This window comes from Phyllobates terribilis, unplaced genomic scaffold (genome assembly GCF_046119375.1).
Source record: "Phyllobates terribilis strain yellow unplaced genomic scaffold, ASM4611937v1 Scaffold_7__3_contigs__length_470593459, whole genome shotgun sequence".
Classification (NCBI taxonomy): domain Eukaryota; kingdom Metazoa; phylum Chordata; class Amphibia; order Anura; family Dendrobatidae; genus Phyllobates; species Phyllobates terribilis.
Genome location: NW_027362767.1, coordinates 316921119 through 316946771, shown reverse-complemented (window position 1 = coordinate 316946771; position 25653 = coordinate 316921119). Strand labels below are relative to the sequence as shown.

The following is a 25653-nucleotide window of genomic DNA, read 5'->3' as shown; positions in this document are numbered from 1 at the left end:
GAATTTGGCGTGTCTCTAAACTGCCATGTGCCGCTGGCAGAAATGTTCCTACAGCTCGCGACCGCCGTACATTTCTCTTGTAATTTTCACTACTTTTGGGGTGTAAATTATGATGGACTTGTTGGGAGCGCTGGGCCAAGGTCCACTGGAGATCCAAGCACTTTTAAAAAAGTTGGTGCAGCTGGCCAGGACTGGCGTAAAAAAAAAAGTTGCTACATTTTTGCGCAACTTCAAATTTTGTGACAATTCCAGCAGTTTTATACATAATTGTAGCAAAAACTGCTTGATGAACCGACCGGGGCTATACTTCCACGTCACCTACCATGGCAGTTCTACAATGTAACAAATCTACAGTACAGACCAAAAGTTTGGACACACCTTCTCATTTAAAGATTTTTCTGTATTTTCATGACTTTGAAAATTGTACATTTACACTGAAGGCATCAAAACTATGAATTAACATGTGTGGAAATATATACTTAACAAAAAAGTGTGAAACAACTGAAAATATGTCTTATATTCTAGGTTCTTCAAAGTAGCCACCTTTTGCTTTGATGACTGCTTTGCACACTCTTGGCATTCTCTTGATGAGCTTCAAGAGGTAGTCACCGGAAATGGTTGTCACTTCACAGGTGTGCCCTGTCAGGTTTAATAAGTGGGATTTCTTGCCTTATGAATGGGGTTGGGACCATTAGTTGTATTGTGAAGAAGTCAGGTGGATACACAGCTGATAGTCCTACTGAATAGACTGTTAGAATTTGTATTATGGCAAGAAAAAAGCAGCTAAGTAAAGAAAGTGGCCATCATTACTTTAAGAAATTAAGGTTAGTCAGACTAAAAAATTGCGAAAACTTTGAAAGTGTCCCCAAGTGCAGTTGCAAAAACCATCAAGCGCTACAAAGAAACTGGCTCACATGAGGACCGCCCCAGGAAAGTAAGACCAAGAGACACCTCTGCTCCTGAGGATAAGTTTATCCGAGTCACCAGCCTCAGAAATCGCAGGTTAACAGCAGCTCAGATTAGAGACCAGGTCAATGCCACACAGACTTCTAGCAGCAGACACATCTCTTCAACAACTGTTAAGAGGAGAGTTTGTGCAGCAGGCCTTCATGGTAAAATAACTGCTAGGAAACCACTGCTAAGGACAGGCAACAAGCAGAAGAGACTTGTTTGGGCTAAAGAACACAAGGAATGGACATTAGACCAGTGGAAATCTGTGCTTTGGTCTGATGAGTCCAAATTTGAGATCTTTGGTTCCAACCAATGTGTCTTTGTGCAACGCAGAAAAGGTGAACGGATGGACTCTACATGCCTGGTTCCCACCGTGAAGCATGGAGGAGGAGGTGTGATGGTGTGGGGGTGCTTTGCTGGTGACACTGTTGGGGATTTATTCAAAATTGAAGGCATACTGAACCAGCATGGCTACCACAGCATCTTGCAGCCAGCAGTATGCTGTTCCATCCGGTTTGCGTTTAGTTGAACCATCATTTATTTTTCAACAGGGCAATGACCCCAAACACACCTCCAGGCTGTGTAAGGGCTATTTGACCAAGAAGGAGAGTGATGGGGTGCTACGCCAGATGACCTGGCCTCCACAGTCACCAGACCTGAACCCAATCAAGATGGTTTGGGGTGAGCAGGACCGCAGAGTGAAGGTAAAAGGGCCAACAAGTGCTAAGCATTTCTGGGAACTCCTTCAAGATTTTTGGAAAACCATTTCCGGTGACTACCTTTTGAAGCTCATCAAGAGAATGCCAAGAGTGTGCAAAGCAGTCATCAAAGCAAAAGGTGGCTACTTTGAAGAACCTAGAATATAAGACATATTTTCAGTTGTTTCACACTTTTTTGTTAAGTATATAATTCCACATGTGTTAATTCATAGTTTTGATGCCTTCAGTGTGAATGTAAAATTTTCATAGTCATGAAAATACAGAAAAATCTTTAAATGAGAAGGTGTGTCCAAACTTTGGGTCTGTACTGTATGTGCGGAGATTCTCATACTACCACCTACACTACCAGGCTGCGATGTACAACAGACCTTCTAGTGCCTGGAATTTTTGTGGTTAAACTGGTCTGTCCTCACACTGTCGCCAAGTGAAGCCCATGATCACCAGGCTTCTACAAAAGTGGATTGTTAACAAGCATTCCAATGATGTCACTTGTGAAACAAGTGTCACCACTAGAAATACATCGAGAACACTAAGTACTGGTGAGCGTGGTCTGATTAAAACAATCCAGTTGTAAACCAGCAGTAATTGCTATTAAAGTACATTGTGTGGACTAATGGCCGATTAGTGATGATGAGCGGTGGACACGAGAGCAGGATGTATCTGTAATGTGGAGCGGGGCGGCAGCCGTGGGCGAGGTATGTGTGTTTCACGCCCCGGCGTGTTACATGAAAATAGGGGTCCTGGCTGTGTGTGCCCTTGTTACCTGGGCAATACGCCTTTGCAGACGGCATGGTGCCGCTAGATAGGGCAGGCCAGGACCAGATGTTAGGGAATGAATTGAGGTACACCAAAGTCCAACATTAAACGTATTTTCACTGAACATGGAGCTGATAAGAACTATGTGTATCAGATAATAGGCATGTATCTTCACAGAGGTTTCTCTCGTGTTAAGCGGGCATGTGCACTTCTCAATTACATTTCATAACACTTCATTTCTCTTGCTTTTTACACTCTTGCATCTCATTACAATCCAGCAAACAACTATGGTAGTCTTAGTCTTCCCCTGAGAATGCCGCACGTGTTGAGGTGTAAAGCTGCGGCCACTCACTGCTACTCTCAGTTCCCAGCTAACTAATGAGGACCCTTGTGCTTGAGATGCGTCGGTACGTACGACTCATCACTAGAACCTTGAAAGTCCACTGTTCTCCTTAAGAGAGTTTAAGTCCCAATATGGTGACCATTGCTTCCTTTCAATACAAACAATTGAGTTTCCTTTCACTGTAGACAGCTATTCACTAAGGTCCTCCTGATACAATTCCTTCTCGTTCAATCCCCTTTAGGAGGGCCTTCTATTTTCCCTGGGTTAAGTTCTGTACCGTTTAGGTGGCCTCCCTTTGACGGGTTCCAACCGGTCAAATCTGTCTCTCACGTTTCCTTGGCTCTTAGGACGTATTATCTGATGTCCGGTGGTCTTCCCTCTTCACACACAACACACTATAACATGTCAGTCTGCCAACTTATCAGCCCTTAGGTCTGTCTTTGCTGAATACTGTATTCTAATTAACTCACTATCAGGAAGTCGTCTTTTGTCTTCCCACATAGCCCCTCCCATTCTGGGCTAGTCCCAATTATTAACTCTATATATTCCCAACTAAGTGCATGAAAATACTAACCAGACAAAATCACATTTTGAACAGTGCAATGCATTATATCACAACACATATCTCTTCAAGAAGGTGTGGCACCTCCACTTCCTTACATATCTGGCAGTGAGACTGTCCACTTATAGGATTATAATTAATTACTAATAATGAGACAGTGACGTAATTCTCCAATACACTGAAGCAAGGCATGGCTTTGTTTTATGGTTTATGCATCTGATCAGTAACTCACATGGTGGCCATGTCTCACAAGCGGTTGGCTGAAAATGACTGCTGTTTTCTGGGAAATATGCTATACTATAGTGATGAAAAAGCTGGAAGCTTCTATTTACTGTATGATTCTTGGCATAATGTACACGGCAGAGTCTGTACTGCATGGCGCCATTATAGTACACCATATTACAGAACTTTGCTTTTATGGTAGATTCTAATAGAGAATGCTACAAAGCTCTGTATGAAGTCAGAGGCATTTGGAGGTACAATATGGCCTTATAAAACTTGTGTAGACAGAGCCATAATACAGCAAAGAGCTTTAAACCTCATTACTCACTTTGAGTTAAAATATCGCAACCTGAAGGACCAAAAAATACAGCTTTAATCTTGTATTCTGATCCCGTGCAGTGCATTTAGACTCTGCTCCATTTGTAATCACCAGTACATTGTTTTCTGCATAATCGAATGCGCTCGTATAATGCCAACTGGGTAGAGTGCCTGCTGGCCAGGTCCTGTGGAGTAGGAAGCTGGCATAGATGAGACGAGGGATGAGCTGGAGAACTTTAATAAGGGGCGACATACCATATGGAGAAACTGTGAGACAGTATACTACTGCCCACTACTCTATAAGGAAAAAAAACAATATCAGATTGCATGATGGACCTGTAAAAGGATTATGTTTCAAAATTACCGGTCAATTGGGCAGACACAGCAAATAAGCTATTGCCGCGTAAGTGTTTTTTCTTGTATTGGAAAAAGACCCTCTATATCAATATAAGCTCTAATGGTCAGATTGTATTCATATTAATCCATCAACATTGCATAACACAGGGAATGATGTCACACTGTAGCTTTAAAGGGGTTCTCCAGAGCTTAAACATTGCTGGCCTATCTTTAGTCCGACCTCCAGGACCATGTCAGGGAATGGGACAGGCAGTGGTAGTAGACCCATGGACCAGTCTCTGTTCCTGTGTAAACAATAAAGGGGCGCTGCACATGAAAAACCCCACTGATTAAACATTGATGGCCTATCCTAAGGCAAGGCACTACGTAATTAAGTCGCAAAGAACTTTATTAACAGCAACATGTCATCACTTTAATTTAATTTTTTTATAGAAATTTCTATGGCGATATGTGACTTTATTCCTTCATATTGTAAAGGATTTCAAGGTCACCCCTGTCACCCTCAACCTTACCTGTGCCATCCTCCAGCTGTCCGAAGTTACAGATCTGGCTGATATTATGCATCCAGCTCTGCATTTCTTCCTCTGTCCGGGCCACAAGGTAGAACGTCCGGAAAGCTGTTTTCACGATGAACACAAAGCTGTTCTGGAATTCCTTCTTTATCAGGTTAACTCCAATGTATTTCTGCACTTCACATTCATTCAGATCTATTACCCTGATGGGTTTTTTGGAGTGATTATTCTTGTAATATTCTAATACATCTGGGTTTCCGCTCATCCTTCCCCGTCGTAGTATAAACCACCTTTTTCGCCATACCTGAAGAAAGCAAGAACGTTAGACTTTAACTAAATCATAATTATCTGGATACAAGATAGGAACGTTCTATTCGTCAACATTATCACTATCGGGTATATAAATGCTTTGGCATGTTCCAACTCTATTGCATCACGTCATTGCAATACAAATCAAGGTAAACTATGTGTGCTAGCTGTGCCACTGCAAATAATCACATATTTAAAAATATATATATTTTTTCTACTCTTTAGTAAAAACAAAACAAGTATTTGTTAAAATCTGGGGTCTCTATATAAGGGACTTAAAACAGGAATATTAGCAAAAAGATATTTTTTTTCTTTGCTCTTTTCCTCCTTTGAGATAAAATGTAATGTTTATCTCTTTCGTCTATCCAAGAGGTGGGTAGTTTTGGTGAAAATGTTTATATTTTTCTTTAATTGAAAACTGTTAAAATTTTGTAAAAATAAAGATTAAAACTCAAAGTGAGCAAAAAGAATTATGGGTCCGTGGTCAAGTGGCCATGTTGCTAGTCCATGGGTGCTAGTCGAGAGCTTGCTGGTATCCCCAGAACCTTTTCTGATTAGTAGGCACGAAATCATGTGTGTGTCACCCTGCAACAATATTGTGGCGTAGGGCAAAAATCAGATGAGATGCCCAGGAAGCCAGCAGGTAGAAGGAGGTTCGCAGAGCTCTGGTCCGGTGGCCACGATGGTAGTTTGTGGCAGCTGGACCAGAGCTTTGCGAACCTCCTCCTGCCTACCAGCATCTGGAGCACCTCTTTTAGTTAGTAGGCTTGGCACAATGTGCATCTGTGTGTCATGCCGAAACAATGCCGTCACTCCAGGCCTACTAATCAGAAAAGATGGCATGGTTGTGTCACGGGTGTGTCAGGAGTAATAGACAGTTGCTCTGGATCTAGCTGTAGAAGGTCACTGCGCTTGGCATTACAGACGCCTTCTTAATACTTCTGCCTTTAGGACCCAGCGGTGACCTCCCTCCTGCTGCTAATTGACACACCCTTGCCTGGGAGTTAAAAACACTCTGTTTGCTCCAGGGAATCACCGGTGATACTTCTATGTACCTTTGTGCAGGTTTGGAGCACTAGCAGTTGGCTAGCTTCTTCTCTGGTGCCCTTGGAGGACAGTTGGCGTTATCTCTCTGGTGTCTGCTCAAGCTAAGTTTATCCCTTTTGTTTGTCTACCTTGTTGTCTTTAGTTTGTAGTGGGGCCTGACCAGTGCTCATCCCTTGCCCTCCCTATCTAGGGCTGAGCTCTAGGGACATCCAGGGCTTAGGTTCCTGTTCAGCGATAGGTGTGGAACCTATATAGGGACGGTAGGGTAGGCAGGGTGATATTAGATCTGCCTAGGGGTCTCCACTCCCCCTTTCCCTAGTGTTTGGGCTTCCTCTCCCTCTTCCCTTCGTGTTGCACTTTCCCACACCTTGCGTGACAGGTTGCCAGCAGATAGAAGGAGCTTTGCAGAGCTGTGGTCCAGTGGCTACATCAATGGCCTGTGGCTACTGGACTAGAGCGGTGCAATCCTTCTCCTACCTCCTGGCATCTTCGGTGCCTTTTCTGAGTAGAAGGCTCGGCGCAATGTCATGTGTGTGTCATGCCACAATGATAACACCGCTAACGGCCTACTATTTAGAAGAGGTGTCAGAAATGCTGGCAGATAAGAGTAGGTTCGCAGTGCTCTGATCCAACAGCCATGGATTACCAGCATGGTAGGACGTTGATCAGGGTCCTGCAAATCTTTTTGCTAAACTCTCGTTAAAATAAAGTAAAAAGAAAAAAAACAAAAAAAAAACACAAATATTTCTCTAGAAGTGATTGCTCAATATACGGTATACAGTGGTTTCATACGCTTCATACAGTCAATCACAAAGAATGGAGTTGTAGCTTCTACTCATGAAAAACGACAGTAAATTTAAGTCTTAGATCTTGGAATAATATTTTAACACTGACTGATCTAAACCAGAAACCTCCAAATCTGCTGGAAGCAAATTCACACAAACACTGTTACTGAACAATCGGAAACATATTTACATGGGGAACTGGTTAACGCGAACAATCCACACGAACGTATAAAAATAAATGACAGTAAAAGACCATGCCCAAAATAGAAATGAATCCGTAAAACGCTAAGAGGAACAAAAAAAAAAAAAGAATTCCCAGAAATATTGTGCGAAAAAAAGAGAAGTGGAAATTAATAAGTAACCAGGTAAGTTAGCGAAGATCACAAGTACTCGGGGCTGAAATGCAACGTGTGATAGGACGGTTATAAACGTTGTTATGAACAGGCGAACATGAAGCAGACCCTTTCGGAGAGAATAGACATGTCACCAATTACGGCATCTGTACAGGATCACGCAGCTCGCGTTCAGAAGACGTAGACAATAAAGAGGCTCCGATGTTTATACTGTATATTTCATGTAAAGATATTTATGACGACTTCATCCACTAGAGGTGATTTACTCAAGTGCAGGCCTACGGAGTAGCTAATGTTTTCTTGTATCAAAAACCTATTCATTGCGGATGTAATACAAGAGGGGCAACCACAGTAACTAACACCATAGGTACACACCATGATCCTTGATTAATTGTCTTAAAGTGGAGCTTTCACTGAAGCACCTCCCGCAATCGCCACTATAAGATCTCGTTCACACAAGCAACTCGGACGAGTACAATCTGATAAAAAAGGGATTTGCACTTAGACCAATGTTATTCAATGAGGCAGTGCAGGTCTGTGTATTTTTTTCAGCTGTATTCAGAATGCTGCAATTTCACTCAGAAATTGAATGGGTGCGAGAAAAAAAAAAAATCGGATGCCATACAGAAGTGGCATCCGCTTTTTACGGATACATTGTAATTCTGTAACATAGGAGGTTGTAAATAGTGCTGTAAAGGATTAATAACTGCTGAGTAAAAAAATCGGATTGTACACGGATGACAAGTGAGAAAAAATCGTCCCACTTTTCTGGATGAAAATTGGACAGATTTTTTCATCCACTCGCGTGACCCCAGCCTTACACTAATTACATTTTCATTTTTTTCTCTCTGCCCCTCTGTTCCAAAGTTATACCCCTTGGTAATAAAGATGTAAATTTTCCCTTCAACCAACTGGCTGTGTACCAGTCATAGAGTGTGTCAAAGAGGCAAAAAAGCAAACGCCTACAGAGAAGTTCTGTTGTGTATTCCCAGTTGGTTGAAAGGAAAATTGGCATCTTTACTTCCAGGGGGCATAACTTTAGAACAGAGGGGCACAGAAAAAAAAGAAAAACTTTCAGAATTAGTGGAACTGGCAGGGGGAGCAGCTGGGTCAGGAGTTGAAGAGGGGAATGATAAATGCAGGGACAAGACACTTCCTGTTTCTACATAGAGAAAAGAGAAGAATTATCTGTGTAGAAAGGCAAAATGAGCAATTGTAAGTACACCGTGCTATATAATATGATGACTGCAATATATTAAGAGGATAAAAAATTTGGTGGAAGTGCTTCTTTAATTAAATTTTAAATTACATTTAAAAATGTTTTAATTAAAAATCCATTGAAAGGTTCTCTTTAAATGAATCACTAGATAAACCCCATATCACAACAGTATGGTCGAGATCAAGAAAGACGGGCATGTTTATGAAGTTGTAGATGCAATCAAAGATATTTATAGTACATATTTCTATAATGGTAACACATTCTTGGTGCACTACTGATACATTTGTTAATATCTAGGGTAGTGCAGTCTGAGAGTCAATTGTTAGAACGGGTGGCAAATAGGAGGTTCTAAATTCGTGCTCCCCCAAATATATCCATATTCCTTAAAAATGCATATGGACTGACCCACTTTAAGGGAATCTGCCACCCCCTGGCACTTATCTGACCTCTAATATGGGCATACAGGTGATAGAAATGTAAAGCTATTCATACCTGTATGTCCCATATTAGAGGTCTTGTTGCTGTGAAATGTCTTTTTATTCAATTTGGTTTCTGATGGCTTGTAGACCCAGGGACTAGAAGAAATCCCCGCCTCCTGTGGTAATTATAATGTTTCCCCCCTCCCCTGCATGTCACAGTGCCCTGTGATGTGCAGCTGCAGCAGCCAAATCCAGGCACTGTGACGTGCAGGGGAGGGGGGAAACATTGCAATTAACTCAGGAGATGGGGATTTCTTCCAGTCCCTGGGCCTGCAGGTAGGTATAGATTTACATTTCTGTCACCTGTATGCCCATATTAGAGGTCAGATAAGTGCCAGGGGGTGACAGATTCCCTTTAAATATTTTTACTGGTGGTCATTCTAAAGAAAGAAAATGAAATTGTACAATATTCTTTGCTTCTTTTAAATTGTTCTCATAATATAATAAGCTGCCATCCGTTCTTTCCTGCCATACTTCAGAACTGATGTGCAGGAAAAACTTTCGGCATTGTTCACATCAGGATATTATTCCTTACACATCTCTGTGCACGGTTTTAGGCAAAAAGAAAACCCAAGAAGACACTTCAGTGCATTTGGCTTATGTGAAACTTTTGTGACTTACTGATAAAAAAAGAGGAAACTGGATAGAGCGGTAATGAACCACTGTAAAGAAAAAGACCAAGGAGAAGTCATTTTCTTCCAAAAAAAAAAAAAGAGGCCACACAATAACATTACAAACCATCTATACTTTCAACCATGAAACAAATTACACAGCACAGAATAAAGACATTTCTGGAAATAGAAGATATTAGAGGCCCTAGACGGCAGTCCTACACTACAAGACATATCACTTCTATAGCAGCCAGCTTTCCACTGATTGTGACAGATAATACAGTGCAACCTGCAGAAACTTTTTAGCAATGACCCATTTTTATTAAACTAACCGGGTCTTATGTATCCTAGAAATATATGCATTTTTGGCCACAGAAATTCATAATTTTTCATGTGCAAAACATAATTGATGGAGAATCTGGCTGGTTGGGTCCAAAAAGCATTCATTGATGTACAAAAACGCATTAAAAAAAACACATCAAAATTGCGGCAAAACGCACATTTTTTTCCGCAGTATTTTTCCTGCCAAGAGATGCAGAAACGCTGCAGAAATTTCTGCATTCAAATCCTGAAGGTGTGCACATAGCCTTAATCGGAATCTACTGACAATCTACTGTGTATATGAGCTGGGTAACAATCCCCCAAATCTGTGGATGGGGAAATCAAACGATGCATTTGAATTTCTTTATTAAAAACTTCTGCTCAATCTGTTTGGATGATAATCAAGCATACAGTTCTGATCCTCTGATGGTACAGTTCACAGTCATATGTGTGATTTCAGGTTCAGATAAGGTCAGGGTAGCCATCATTTTTTCTGATATATCTCTATAGTGAATACACTTGCACAATGCACAATCTGAGCAGATGTTCTCAGGAAATTCAAATTCACCCTTTGACAAAATTAAATAAGCTTTCAGAACTAATAGCATTCATGGAAAGGGTCCAACATACATGTGTAAGCTTTGAAGCTTTTCTAAAATACAAAAAAAAGAGTAGTATTGTTGCCCTCGGCTTAAGGGTTTTGTTGAAAATGCAGCTGATTGTAGAGGAAGTGGTCAGAGACACGCAGGTGGCTTTTAGGATAGGAGAAAGCGTCCCCCTTCTTTTGACCTCTCAAAAAAAAAGTGTTTCAATTCGAAGAATGTTTAATTAAAGTGGAAGTTTCACTTGTAGCTGAGCTGTAACAGAGGATCTTATGTGATTTAGTGGAACGGATTAGATCTTATGCAAAACAATATACATCCTTAATATAGTTATCAATGGAAGATTGATCGGTGCCATTTTTTTCATGGACAAAAATCCGCTGGTTTCTTCTGTGTGTCATATGAGACTTGAGGCTTCAAATTTATGGGTGTGCAACAAAAAAAATTCCAATTTTTGCATATATTGCAATTCTTTAACATTGGAAACTGTATTTAGTCTTCTAAATGTAAAATAACTGCTGCTTTATAACAACGGGTTGCAAACAGATGAGAAATAAGAAAAAAATCGTCCACATTCACATTAGTGTGAATTTATCCTTGAAGGCACATATTATGACTGCCAGAAAGTAAGTAAAGAAAAAAGGTTTCTACTCCCTGCCAGCAAGAAGAGATCTTGAAAACTGCACAGACTCAAAATACAAAGCATATAGGAAAATTATAGAACATTATTTGTTTAGGTCTTTATTCACTTAAGCTTTCTTTACATGCAACCGAAAACCGATAAAATATTTGACGGATGAAGACGGATGAAGATTTTGGAGTTGTATAATAAACCAGACCCGTATTTGTAGGAAAATCATATCCTTATATAGTGTAAATGATGTGGAATTATATATATATATATATATATATATATATATATATATATATATATATAGTAGAGAAGTATTATCCAGCTGACCTTATTTATAGAAGGGTTCGAAACAAAATCCACAGCTTGCTAAATCTGCCATGTAAACGTGCAAACTGCTATTTTATTGCCTGAATTTAAAAAAAACTATTCACTATCCTGGGAGCAATAACATGAAATGTGCCAAATTTATTATTAGGTGAACAGCACTTAATACATTTGAGACATCTAGGGCAGTTCATGTGCCAGCAATTTAAATCTATGTCAGCTATTAATGGGAATCCATCAGAAGATTTTGCTATGTAATCTGAGGGCAGCATAATGTAGGAGCTGAGACACTGATTTCAGCAATGTGTCACTTATTAGGCTGTGTGCTACAATGAATGTTTTATCAGCAGGAGATTATCATTGCCTGGACTACAGCTCACATGAGCCCTGGTCTGACCACACCCGAGCACTGATTAGCAGCTCACTGTCAATAGACAATGTACATAAAGAGCCTGGTGTGGGCGGGGTTAGCTTTCTCAGCTCTTCTACATCCTACATCTAAAAATTGTAATTGCGTCACAACTGCCGCACCCAGTAAACTAAGTGATACATCATTGGAATCAGGGTCTCTTTCCCTACATTATGCTGCTCTCAGATGAGGTAGCAAAAACCTGGTGACAGATTCACTTTAACTTGCACAGATCTCTGCTTGGATTTATGTTAAATTCTGGCACAACCCTTCATAAATTTTCCTCTTTGAGTTTTGGAAATGATTGGTCGTTGTATTGTGTAAATTACTTTAAGAAATGCATAATCTGGTAAAAATCAATCCCTTCCAAATTATATATTTCTGAGGAAGCTGCCAATTTAAAGAAACTCTCCCTTTAATTTATTTTACTCTCTAAACCTGTGTAAATGTTAGTGTAGTTTAGTGTCAGTGTGTTAATATACTCATCGATCGCCGTCTGCACTGGTATCCAGCACCGCTCTGCTCCTCTTCTGAGTCACATGATGGCGATTTAGACTCTCCAGATCACACTGCGTGAGCCAGGGGTCTCTTTTACAATATAAGATTATGTAGCCTTGTTCTGACTCTCCATAGACTTACATTGCAAAAGCCACTTTGGGGTCTCGCATAGAGCGCAGCACGGCCCAGAGAGTCTGAATCGCCGTCATGTGACTCCGAAGAGGAGCAGAACGCCGCTGGACACCATCCGATCGGTGAGTGTATTAACACACTGACACTACACTAACATTTGCACAGGTTTAGAGAATAAAAAGAAACTAATGGGAATGCTTCAAGTAGCATACCCTCATCCATAGTCTCAGAACTGGTCTAAACTACCCAAGTGTGTTATCTTCTAAGAGCCAAGACAAATGCACTTCACAATTCCATGAAACTAAATTCGTTTCACTTTGGAAATACCACAGAACCCAAAAGGTCACTAACAGTCAAACGGCATATCTAACCGTCAGGCCTCACATGATGGCACAGAGTGGAAAAAAAATAGAGAAAAGGAGAGCAAAAACAGGAAATTGGGCAAAATGAAGCTGCAAAGATGATACCCACAACTGGACGGCCTACGGTGAGGAAATAGGTCTCTGTAACTTACTAGATTTCGAAGACAAGAAACCTGTTTGTGGCCAGATGTTAGGAACGCCTCTCCTACTTGGCCGCATAATTCAATTCACACTTTTGTTATTTAACCCTTTCCCGACATTGGACGTATCGGTACGTCCTATTTTGCCGCAAATGAACGTACTGGTACGTCGTGGCAATCGTGCTGGCACAGGGGTGGTGCCCGAACGTTCGCAGCCGGGAGATCGGCTTAAGTGATAGCCGAGACCTGAATATATAAATGCAAAAATTTTCAACCAAAATTTACCACCATCATAAAATACGATATGTTAAAGCGTTCCAGAGTTATTACCACATAAAGTGACACTGGTCAGAATTGTAAAGTTTAGCCTGGTCAAGAAGGTGAAAACAGGTTCGGGCAGAAGGGGTTAATAGGCTTCGTTAAAAAAACAACAGCAAAAAAAAACTGTTACTTCGATAACAAAGCCAATGATGAATCTTTTAGAAAGATGTCAAGGTGTCAATGGTATCGCCAGTTTTAATCAATTTAATACAGTTAAAGGTCCAAATACGCGGTCCTCAACCTTTATCCACCATCATGATGGGACATTCTCTACTAAAAATCCTGCACTAGCAACCAACACTGTCTATTAGGTAAGTAGAATGTCCTCATGTATAGCAATCATCTGAAAATAGGGCTACACCACGTATACATACAGTAAGTATTGAATAGAGATGCAGGACTCAATTCAGGGAGGATCAAGTTCAAGTCAAATTTCCTGAAATTCACGGTTTCACGCGAATTCAACCATTGAGATTCAATTCACGGTTGGCAAAATAAAAATGAAAAACGTACCCAGCCCTATTTCACACACTGCTGAAGCACCAGAGAGCATGTAGACATCATTTTGCATTCAGCGGGGGCCTGACCATAATTACCTGCCGCTATGACATCTTACAGATACTTTGTACAGTGATGGTCAGTGTAACATACCTGGCGGCGTCCTTGCATAGTGGTCCATCTTCCACTGTGCAAGAGCGCGTACTTGATCTCCAGTCCAGGGCGTCTCTCTGGCTTCCCTCCATGCTGTCTGTTTGTGTCTGTTTCTGCTGCTTAAGGGCGGCGCCCGATCACTTCCTGCTTTTTGTACCTGCTGCAGGCACACCCCTTGTGCGTCCTCAGCCTATTGCTGTCTATCACCTGGTATTTAAATCAGCTGCCCCAATTAACTGATGCCTGAGCATCTTGCCCTGTCAGTTGGCTTTTGTCTCTGACATGCCAGGTCCTGTCTATGTTACCTGTCTTGCAGTATCTGTTCCCATGTCTGTACTGTGTCCTATCTGTGTACCTTAACCTGCAGTCTGTACTCGTTCTTTGCCTGTTCGTTCTGCCCTCCTGGAGGCTGTATTTCCAGGCCAGTCTGAACACGCTCCTTGCCTGTTCGTCCTGCCTCTCTGGGGGCCGTATTCCCAGACCCGCTCCTGTATCCCGCTGCAGTGTCGGTCTCCTCCGTACACTCAGTTCCAGTCTGAACTCTCTCCTATCTTTTACCTGTTTTTTCTCTATGTCCGTTCCATTCCTTTTTCTGCAGAGTCTGAACTCGTACCCAACTCCTGCTCGTTGTCACTGTACTTCCGTTTGTGAGTTTGTGGTCCACTCGCTACTTCCCTGCAAGTACCCTGTGGGTATCTGGTTCTGCCTTTCCCTTCTAGTCTGTTCCGTGTGAACAGAGCCCTGTTCCTCGCGTCTGCGGTTTTCGCTTTGCTCTGCTCTGTCCGCCGCGTCTGCGGTTTTCGCTTTGCTCAGCTCTGTCCGCCGCGTCTGCGGTTTTCGCTTTGCTCAGCTCTGTCCGCCGCGTCTGCGGTTTTCGCTTTGCTCAGCTCTGTCCGCCGCGTCTGCGGTTTTCGCTTTGCTCAGCTCTGTCCACCGCGTCTGCGGTTTTCGCTTTGCTCAGCTCTGTCTACCGCGTCTGCGGTTTAGAATTTGTCTCCCAGTCTGTACTGGACCCTACCCAGCCTGTGCTCTAGTCTGCCTGTTCCTGTATTCCCCGGTGTGGGTCAACAGCCGTGTCCGGAGTCTGACCTGGAGTAGACCCTGGTTCCTCTGCTCGGTTCCTCCCTGGTGCACTGGCGTCGTATGCCGTCGTGCGACCTTGGTCGGATCGGACAGATACTTAGTTACGCCCCTCCAGGCACTCTCCGGTTCATGGCACAGTGGAATCACTACATAAACACGCACACGCCAGTCAGTCCGGGCGTGTGCATAACAGCATGCTCAGGCCATGGTTCCCGTTGAGCCCCACGGCCTTCGCTCTCTGAGAAGTTTTCCAGCGAATACATGCATTAAAAATAAATAAATAATTTTTTTTTTTTTTCTCAGCTGAGTTCCAGGCGAATTACGCACCCGTCCAGATGGATCTATCTGCTCTCGTTCCTGCGGATCCGCCACGTTACTATGGGGATCCAAGACAAAGTCGTGCATTTGTGGAGCAATGCATGCTACACTTCAAGTTCTACCCTCTATGTTTTCCCACCGATCGGGTTAAGGTGGCATTCATTATGTCTTACCTGGCGGGTGATGCCTTGGAATGGATCAACCCCCTATATGAAACACAGGATCCGATCCTCCTGGACCTAATGGCCTTCCTGGTGGCCTTTCTAATGGTCTTCGATGATCCTAACCCGGAGGCTCCTGCTGAAGCTTCACCTCCCAATATCCCGGAGCAGCCCCGATGGGTAATGTGTGTGGGTAGCGCAATAGTCCTCCAGCCCAATGAGACTACTGCCCACCCAGAATCCTCACAGGGTGACTACGCTTTCCGGAATACTTCTCCCAACCTCAAGAGGCAGTCCAGACGTGCTAGACGTAGAGGCAAGCCGTCACGCCAGGGTCTGTCCTCCCTGAGACCTCCTGACCCCAACCTTGAAGTCCCTACTGAAGCTTCATCTCCCTGTATCCCGGAGAAGCCCCAACGGGTAATGTGCGTGGGTAGTGCACCGGTTCTCCTGCCCGAAGAGACTTCTGCCCATCCAGACTCCACACAGGAGAACTTCCTGCACCCGGCATCAGATGCTTCACCCACTTTAACCGGTGTGCATGTCCAAGGATGCTCCAAAGCTGTGGTTACCTCTGAGTCTGTGCACCTCTACTACCTGGCGGAGGACCCCCTGTTGCCTCCTGAATCCTCCGGGATACCACTCGATGACAAATGGAGAGAGACTTCTCTACACTCGGTACTCGATACTTTGTCCGCTTCGTCCTGTGAGCCTGACAATGGGTACCCCAAAGTGGTAGTTACCCCCGAGTCTCTACACCCCTCCGACCAGGCGGAGGACCTCCAGTTGTCTCCAGAACCCTTCGGGGTGCTACCTGGTAGCGAAAGGACAGAGACTCTCCTATACTTTGTACCTGATACCTCGCTCGCTTCGTCCAGTGAGTCCAACCTAGTGTACTCCGAAGCAGAGGTTACTCCCGAGTCTCTACACCCCTCCGACCAGGCGGAGGACCTCCAGTCGTCTCCAGAACCCTACGGGGTGCTACCTGGTAGCGAAAGGACAGAGACTCTCCTATACTCTGTACCTGATACCTCGCTCGCTTCGTCCAGTGAGTCCAACCTAGTGTACTCCGAAGCAGAGGTCACTCCCGAGTCTCTACACCCCTCCGACCAGGCAGAGGACCTCCAGTTGTCTCCAGAACCCTTCGGGGTGCCACCTGGTGGTGAATGGACAGAGACTTTCCAATACTCGGTACCCGATACCTCGCCTGCTTCGTCCAGTGAGTCCGACTTAGTGTACTCTGAAGCAGATGTTTTCCCCGAGCCTCTGCACTCTTCTGACCCGGCAGAGGACCTCCAGTTGTTTCTTGACTCCTCCGGGGTACCACCAGATAACAAAGAGACAGTGACTTTTTCTCACCCTGTACCTGATAACCCGTCTATTTATTCCTGTGAATTTGACAAGATGTACCTCGAAGCAGAGGTTATCCCCGAGTCTCTACACCCCTCCGACCAGGCGGAGGACCTCCAGTTGTCTCCTGAACCCTTCGGGGTGCTACCTGATAACGAATGGACAGGTACTCTTCTATATTCGGTACCTGATACCTCGCCCGCTTAATCCAGCGAGTCCGACCTAGTGTACTCCGAAGCAGAGGTTACCCCCGAGTCTCTGCACTACTCCGAGCCGGCGGAGGACCCCCAGTTGTTTTCTGAATCCTCCTGGGTACCACCAGATAACAAGGTAACAGGGACTTTTCTACATCTTGTACCTGATACCTCGCCCATTTCATCCTGTGAGTTTGACAAGATGTACCCCGAAGCAGAGGTTACCCCCGAGTCTCTGCACTCCTTCAACCCGGCGGAGGACTTCCAGTTGTCTCCTGAACCCTCTGGGGTGCTACCTGATAATAAGTGGAGAGAGACTTCCTTGTGTGCTGTTCCTGGTACTCCACCTGTTTCGTCTGTTGCTGAGGATGGCTGGATAGGAGGTAGCATCCTAGCTACCCAGATGAGACCAGTTTCTCCAGTGGACAGTGGAAGTGATCTCCTTGAAGTAAAGGATTGGCCCTCGAGTTCCCTGCGGAACATTCTGGCAGGCCTGAAGAAGAGGGGGCGTAAGGGGGGGGGTACTGTAACATACCTGGCGGCGTCCTTGCATAGTGGTCCATCTTCCACTGTGCAAGAGCGCGTACTTGATCTCCAGTCCAGGGTGTCTCTCTGGCTTCCCTCCATGCTGTCTGTTTGTGTCTGTTTCTGCTGCTTAAGGGCGGCGCCCGATCACTTCCTGCTTTTTGTACCTGCTGCAGGCACACCCCTTGTGCGTCCTCAGCCTATTGCTGTCTATCACCTGGTATTTAAATCAGCTGCCCCAATTAACTGATGCCTGAGCATCTTGCCCTGTCAGTTGGCTTTTGTCTCTGACATGCCAGGTCCTGTCTATGTTACCTGTCTTGCAGTATCTGTTCCCATGTCTGTACTGTGTCCTATCTGTGTACCTTAACCTGCAGTCTGTACTCGTTCTTTGCCTGTTCGTTCTGCCCTCCTGGAGGCTGTATTTCCAGGCCAGTCTGAACACGCTCCTTGCCTGTTCGTCCTGCCTCTCTGGGGGCCGTATTCCCAGACCCGCTCCTGTATCCCGCTGCAGTGTCGGTCTCCTCCGTACACTCAGTTCCAGTCTGAACTCTCTCCTATCTTTTACCTGTTTTTTCTCTATGTCCGTTCCATTCCTTTTTCTGCAGAGTCTGAACTCGTACCCAACTCCTGCTCGTTGTCACTGTACTTCCGTTTGTGAGTTTGTGGTCCACTCGCTACTTCCCTGCAAGTACCCTGTGGGTATCTGGTTCTGCCTTTCCCTTCTAGTCTGTTCCGTGTGAACAGAGCCCTGTTCCTCGCGTCTGCGGTTTTCGCTTTGCTCTGCTCTGTCCGCCGCGTCTGCGGTTTTCGCTTTGCTCAGCTCTGTCCGCCGCGTCTGCGGTTTTCGCTTTGCTCAGCTCTGTCCGCCGCGTCTGCGGTTTTCGCTTTGCTCAGCTCTGTCCGCCGCGTCTGCGGTTTTCGCTTTGCTCAGCTCTGTCCGCCGCGTCTGCGGTTTTCGCTTTGCTCTGCTCTGTCCGCCGCGTCTGCGGTTTTCGCTTTGCTCTGCTCTGTCTGCCCCGTCTGCGGTTTTCGCTTTGCTCAGCTCTGTCCGCCGCGTCTGCGGTTTTCGCTTTGCTCAGCTCTGTCCGCCGCGTCTGCGGTTTTCGCTTTGCTCAGCTCTGTCCGCCGCGTCTGCGGTTTTCGCTTTGCTCAGCTCTGTCCGCCGCGTCTGCGGTTTTCGCTTTGCTCAGCTCTGTCCGCCGCGTCTGCGGTTTTCGCTTTGCTCAGCTCTGTCCACTGCGTCTGCGGTTTTCGCTTTGCTCAGCTCTGTCTACCGCGTCTGCGGTTTAGAATTTGTCTCCCAGTCTGTACTGGACCCTACCCAGCCTGTGCTCTAGTCTGCCTGTTCCTGTATTCCCCGGTGTGGGTCAACAGCCGTGTCCGGAGTCTGACCTGGAGTAGACCCTGGTTCCTCTGCTCGGTTCCTCCCTGGTGCACTGGCGTCGTATGCCGTCGTGCGACCTTGGTCGGATCGGACAGATACTTAGTTACGCCCCTCCAGGCACTCTCCGGTTCATGGCACAGTGGAATCACTACATAAACACGCACACGCCAGTCAGTCCGGGCGTGTGCATAACAGTCAGTACCTGAGCCATCAGAAATCAGCAGTGGAGCACAGTTTGTACAGCAGAGTCATTTTCCATCTCCAGAGTCCTTGAGTAAGTCTCTGCTGTAGAGTGTAAGCTCTTATGGTCAGCGAGGTTCTCTCTCTACTGTAGAGTGCAAGCTCTTATGGGCAGCGATGTCTCTCTACTGTAGAGTGTAAGCTCTTATGGTCAGCGAGGTTCTCTCTCTACTGTAGAGTGTAAGCTCTTATGGTCAGCGAGGTTCTCTCTCTACTGTAGAGTGTAAGCTCTTATGGGCAGCGATGTCTCTCTACTGTAGATTGTAAGCTCTTATGGTCAGCGAGGTTCTCTCTCTACTGTAGAGTGTAAGCTCTTATGGGCAGCGATGTCTCTCTACTGTAGAGTGTAAGCTCTTATGGTCAGCGAGGTTCTCTCTCTACTGTAGAGTGTAAGCTCTTATGGGCAGCGATGTCCTCTCTCTACTGTAGAGTGTAAGCTCTTATGGTCAGCGGTGTTGTCTCTTCTGTAGAGTGTAAGCTCTTATGGTCAGCGGTGTTGTCTCTTCTGTAGAGTGTAAGCTCTTATGGTCAGCGATGTTCTCTCTCTACTCTAGAGTGTAAGCTCTTATGGTCAGCGATGTTGTCTCTACTGTAGAGTGTAAGCTCTTATGGTGAGCGAGGTTGTCTCTACTGTAGAGTGTAAGCTCTTATGGTGAGCGAGGTTGTCTCTACTGTAGAGTGTAAGCTCTTATGGGCAGCGATGTTCTCTCTCTACTGTAGTGTAAACTCTTATGGGCAGCGATGTTCTCTCTACTGTAGTGTAAACTCTTATGGTCAGCGATGCTGTCTCTCTACTGTAGAGTGTAAGCTCTTATGGTCAGCGGTGTTGTCTCTTCTGTAGAGTGTCAGCTCTTATGGTCAGCGATGTTCTCTCTCTACTGTAGAGTGTAAGCTCTTATGGTCAGCGATGTTGTCTCTACTGTAGAGTGTAAGCTCTTATGGTCAGCGATGTTGTCTCTACTGTAGAGTGTAAGCTCTTATGGTGAGCAAGGTTGTCTCTACTGTAGAGTGTAAGCTCTTATGGGCAGCGATGTTCTCTCTCTACTGTAGAGTGTAAGCTCTTATGGGCAGCGATGTTCTCTCTCTACTGTAGTGTAAACTCTTATGGGCAGCGATGTTCTCTCTACTGTAGTGTAAACTCTTATGGTCAGCGATGTTGTCTCTACTGTAGAGTGTAAGCTCTTATGGTCAGCGATGTTCTCTCTCTACCGTAGAGTGTAAGCTCTTATGGGCAGCGGTGTTGTCTCTTCTGTAGAGTGTAAGCTCTTATGGTCAGCGGTGTTGTCTCTTCTGTAGAGTGTAAGCTCTTATGGTCAGCGATGTTCTCTCTCTACTGTAGAGTGTAAGCTCTTATGGTCAGCGATGTTGTCTCTACTGTAGAGTGTAAGCTCTTATGGTGAGCGAGGTTGTCTCTACTGTAGAGTGTAAGCTCTTATGGGCAGCGATGTTCTCTCTCTACTGTAGTGTAAACTCTTATGGGCAGCGATGTTCTCTCTACTGTAGTGTAAGCTCTTATGGTCAGCGGTGTTGTCTCTTCTGTAGAGTGTCAGCTCTTATGGTCAGCGATGTTGTCTCTCTACTGTAGAGTGTAAGCTCTTATGGTGAGCGAGGTTGTCTCTACTGTAGAGTGTAAGCTCTTATGGGCAGCGATGTTCTCTCTCTACTGTAGAGTGTAAGCTCTTATGGTGAGCGAGGTTGTCTCTACTGTAGAGTGTAAGCTCTTATGGGCAGCGATGTTCTCTCTCTACTGTAGAGTGTAAGCTCTTATGGGCAGCGATGTTCTCTCTCTTCTGTAGTGTAAACTCTTATGGTCAGCGATGTTGTCTCTCTACTGTAGAGTGTAAACTCTTATGGTCAGCGAGGTTCTCTCTCTTCTCTCCTTCACGTGTATTTTCCAAGCAATTATAAGCTTTCCACTATTGAAATTGGTGAAAATGTATTTGCTGCAAATCAACTATTTGGGGAAAATTTGGTGAAGTCGGAGAATTCGAATTTCAAAAGATTTACTTATCTCTAGGCTGGAAAATACTTCACCAACTCCCAAAGCAAAAACTATTCTCCAACCCGCAACCTGAGGTGCAGACACCTTTCCAAACAGGGCTATGGGTATGTGCCTATTGGAAAATCTGGTCCTGCAAGAGTCATCCAGTGTCAGAGATTTGTGGATTAGGTATGATTGAGAGATATAATCTGACTTTGGAGAAGAAATCAGTACACTTCTATCAAAACCATAAAGGATGACCTCTCAACAGTGGAAAGGCTTTTCCACAAAATGAGGCAAAACTGCAGAAAAAGTCAAGAATTTCATGATAACGAATCAAATCCCTGGACGGCATGGACACTTTAGAGCCTCCAGAGAGAAAGCAACTTTCTGCACAACCTTTTTTGGTCTGAAGGCCACATTATTACATTGAACTACTTCCAAGGGCAACAATAAAACCGAATAGTGTTACCTTATGATAGGTTTATGACATATCAAAAAGTATATGCGCCTGACGGTATGCACAGTTGTGCACAAACATACATGGCTGTGACCGTACAGCCAGAGCATGATAAATTCTGGGTACGGTTTCGGCAGCATGTATCACCTGTCAGGTTCCCTTTAAAGAAATGGTATGTGGTCACATACCTACTAGACATAGGTAGAAAGAGCACACTTTTGGCCTCCGTCTGGTGAATGGTCGACTATGGCAACATTACAATATAAGCTAAGTAAAGCTCCTGACGTACGCTGTAAGCTAGGTGCATAAACGCAGTGTGCACCGTGTCACAGGTTTCACTACAATCCCACATATCTGGAAAATGGGGGTCTATTTCCCCCTAATCAGTACTTTAGAGATGAGGAGACTTCACTTGAGTGTAACTCTCTCCATTGAAGACTATGGGTGTTGTAGTAGCTGGCTACATTTCACAATTCCCATAAACCAGAATGGCGAGAGTTGCATGTATAGGAAGCCATTACTATCACTACAATTTGCCTTTCCAGACAGCAAAACAAGGGAAAGGAATTCGGGTCTCTTGATGTTTGGGGAAAATGGATATGGATATGGTTACACAGTGCTGTATTCGTGCTCGCCCATCCTTCTCTTCATCCCTTGGTATTACAGCAAAGGAAACTGGACACAAAAATGAGAAAAATGATCCTCTATGTAATTTTGTAGAGTAATATCTGTCTCTGTATTAGATATATTTATCCAGATAAGAGAAGGACTGGAAAGACATAAAGTGCAAAATAGGGTCTTATCTGAGTAACAAAGTTAAATGAATTGCATAATGGTGCTCACCTGGTCGGGTTGTGTGCACATAACCACTGATAACGCTTAGGCTGCTGCAGACCCACGAGAGGATGAAAGTGCAGGTAATGGAGAAACCAATGGGTTAATTCTGCGCTGCTCTGTAAGAAGGATGAAGGATGCCAATCTGAGTAAACATGGTTTATTATGAAGAAGTCTGTATGCCACGTGGTTGTCCTGAAGAGGTTTCTATACTTCAAAACGCGTCGACTAATAAACCATGTTTACTCAGATTGGCATCCTTCATCCTTCTTACACGGCAGCGCAGAATTAACCCATTGGTTTCTCCATTACCTGCACTTATATGTATTTATGGCATCATCTATGACATGCGGCTCAGCCACTTCTGGTATTCAGTGAATCCACTGTAAACTTCATACTTTACTTTTATTTACTAAAGCAACTGAGACATCAGCCTACATTCCTGCATATATAGGGCAGTGACAGCAATCAATGAGCGCAGTCTCCACTTATTCCGAGGATTCACTGATGGTCACAGTGAAGTGTGGAAAACAATCAATATGGCTGCCATCACATGTCACACAGTGGTTCTCCCCTCACCAGTACATGCGGAGACACATATCATGTCCAGCATTGCTGTCATGTGCAAAACCACTGAACCCTAGTTATCAAAACAGTCTAAAAGTAAAACTGTTTTGGGGGGATAAAAATAATTTTTGCTATTGGGTTTAATTACAAATTTTGCATCTTTTGCTTTCTATAGCCGCTCTGTTGTACTATCTATTGCTGGCTGTAGAAGGAGTTCGCTGAGAAGCCTTCAGTCAGCCTGCTATAACAGAGTTTGTGACTCTTTTATCTGTCTTTTTCTGATTTTTTCTGATCCATAACTCCCAAGTGGCGCGCTTGCTGTCTTGGGTTCATATTTGAAAAAGAACTTTCCTTTATTCCCTATATCCAGTCACTCAGTTGCTCATGTTACCTGCATCTTAAAAACGTGTCCAGAATCTGATCTTTTGTCACCTTTGAAACTTTAAAAACTCTTACTGTCGCTCATACTCTTTCTCGTCTGGACTCCTGCTACTCTCTTCTGTTCAGTCTCCCTCTAAAAAACGCTCTCCTCTCCAATCCATCCTGAATACGGTAGCCAGGGTCATATTTCTGTCCAGCCGCTTCACTGATGCCTTCACCTTGAGCCAGCCATTACACTGGTTGCCTATCCGCTACAGAATACAACACAAACTCACCTCTCACCCACAAAGCTCTCCACAGTTCTGCACCGCCCTGTATCTTATCCCCCATCTCTGTCACTGTACTCATTCTCTCCATTCTGCAACTGATCTAAGACTAACATCCTCCGTAATCCGAAACTCGCACCTCCGTCTCCAAGACTTCTCTCGTGCTGCACCAGTTTTTCTGTAATGCATTACACCAGATGATCTGATTAATATCTAGCCCCCACATTTTGAAGCATGCTTTAAGAACACATCTCTTTAGACAGGCCTATCTCCTGAACTCCCTATCTCTTCCATGTTCCCTCTTTCTAAATTCTTGCCAGAATCTGCTCCCTCCTTCTCGTCTGTCTCCACATCCTCCATGCACCCAGTAGCACTTCCTAACTGCACTTATATACTGGCTGATGACCGGATCATGCAGCTTTATATCATAAACCCTATTTATCATAATAATGGCTGCACCATATAATACCAGCACGTTCTACCTATTGTGTCCCCCTATTTCCTTGTGAGCAGGACCCTCACTCCTCCTGTGACTCTTGAACTATGTGTTACTTTGTGATGTCTTTATTGTCTGTACATGTATCTGCTTAATTGTTAACTGCTGTGGAATATGTTGGCGCTATATAAATAAAATTATTATTATTATTATTATTATTGATCTATGACCACAGCCCACACCAAAGTTGAATGTGCATGGAAAAAAAGAGCCTATAAAAAAAAAAAAAAAAAAAAGTGCAAATTTTTTAATGAAGTGTAACTGCAAAAATGATTTTTAACCCCAAATACATACATCTAAGTAATAAACATAATATAATACCCCCAAATGTGGACAAACCCTTTTAATCCTTATTGAAGTCACCGAACATTACACATTCAGACTGTTCAAATGATGGACATATAAAAAGATTATGTGATACAGATAATTATATATCTAGATACATTGTAAATAATAATTAACAGGTAAATGGACAAACCGGCTTAGTAAAGTCAGGCACATGGGGTTGATGCAACATGAATGATTGCACATTAATCTGAGTATTATAAATGATAGTATATGACAATGTGGTATATGCCCCAACATCAGACATGAACCCAGGTACAGTTTAGACATTTGTTTGCATGGAGGACATTCCACTTTTACATATTTCCCTGTTGTACGCCCACAAAACATCGGTTCAGGGATACAGAAAATATTAAAAGAATGCAAAAGACCGGTCGCTGACTGCTGAAGTGTCTCGATTTTACAATTCATGTCAAATTCCTCCGGCTACTGAGAGTTCTCACACTACGGTGTCATGAAATACTTTAATAGCTGTGCTATATTGTAAGTAGCAATGCAGAAACCACCGTCAGCAAAAGCCAACAAGCTGACTTACTGGTGGCCAAGTGGCTCGCTAATGGGTCTTACTGATCATAAAGCAGCAATTACTAGTTATACAACGTCACGAAAATTGTACGCTTCTATTATAAGTATATTAAAGAAAAATTCTGGCAGGGGAAGACTAAATCTTGGACCACCCCTCTAAATGGCGAATGTACTGGACGGGGCACTAAGAAAGGTGCCAAAGAGCAGTAAATGGTATAAAAACATCTCATCTGTTAAATCTCCACCACTGATCCTGTAGTAATGACACTGGGATCAGCAATCCTGTGCCATATACTGTATATAGGGGGCTCATCTGTAGTACCTGGCAGCAGAAACTATGTAGATTGGGCAGATAATAGCTGATTTGTTGCAGTGCTGTGTATCAGACCCCACCGATCTGGTGAAATGCATTGCGGCACAGAAATCCGCTGGGTCTTTGCACCACAATACACGCCTCCAGCCAATCAGAGGCCAGCAGCTGCCAATCACAGGCAGCACATAGCAGTGATGTCATGCATCGCCCCTAGCTGGCACGCCAAAGTCAGCTGCCAGCTTCTATGCCAGGTTATAGGAGAGGAGCGGGGGAAGGTGAGAAGAATCGTT

The 25653-nt window shown here is 44.1% G+C and overlaps 1 protein-coding gene across 1 annotated transcript in view; it reads right to left on the bottom strand.

Annotated features, from left to right (window-relative positions):
- Positions 1 to 25653, bottom strand: part of GAB3 (GRB2 associated binding protein 3) — a 176110-nt gene that overhangs the window by 85647 nt on the left and 64810 nt on the right. The window contains exon 2 of the mRNA XM_073641097.1: positions 4741 to 5044. Within this exon, the coding sequence (XP_073497198.1) occupies positions 4741 to 5044 (304 nt within the window). The remainder of the gene's footprint in view (positions 1 to 4740; positions 5045 to 25653) is intronic.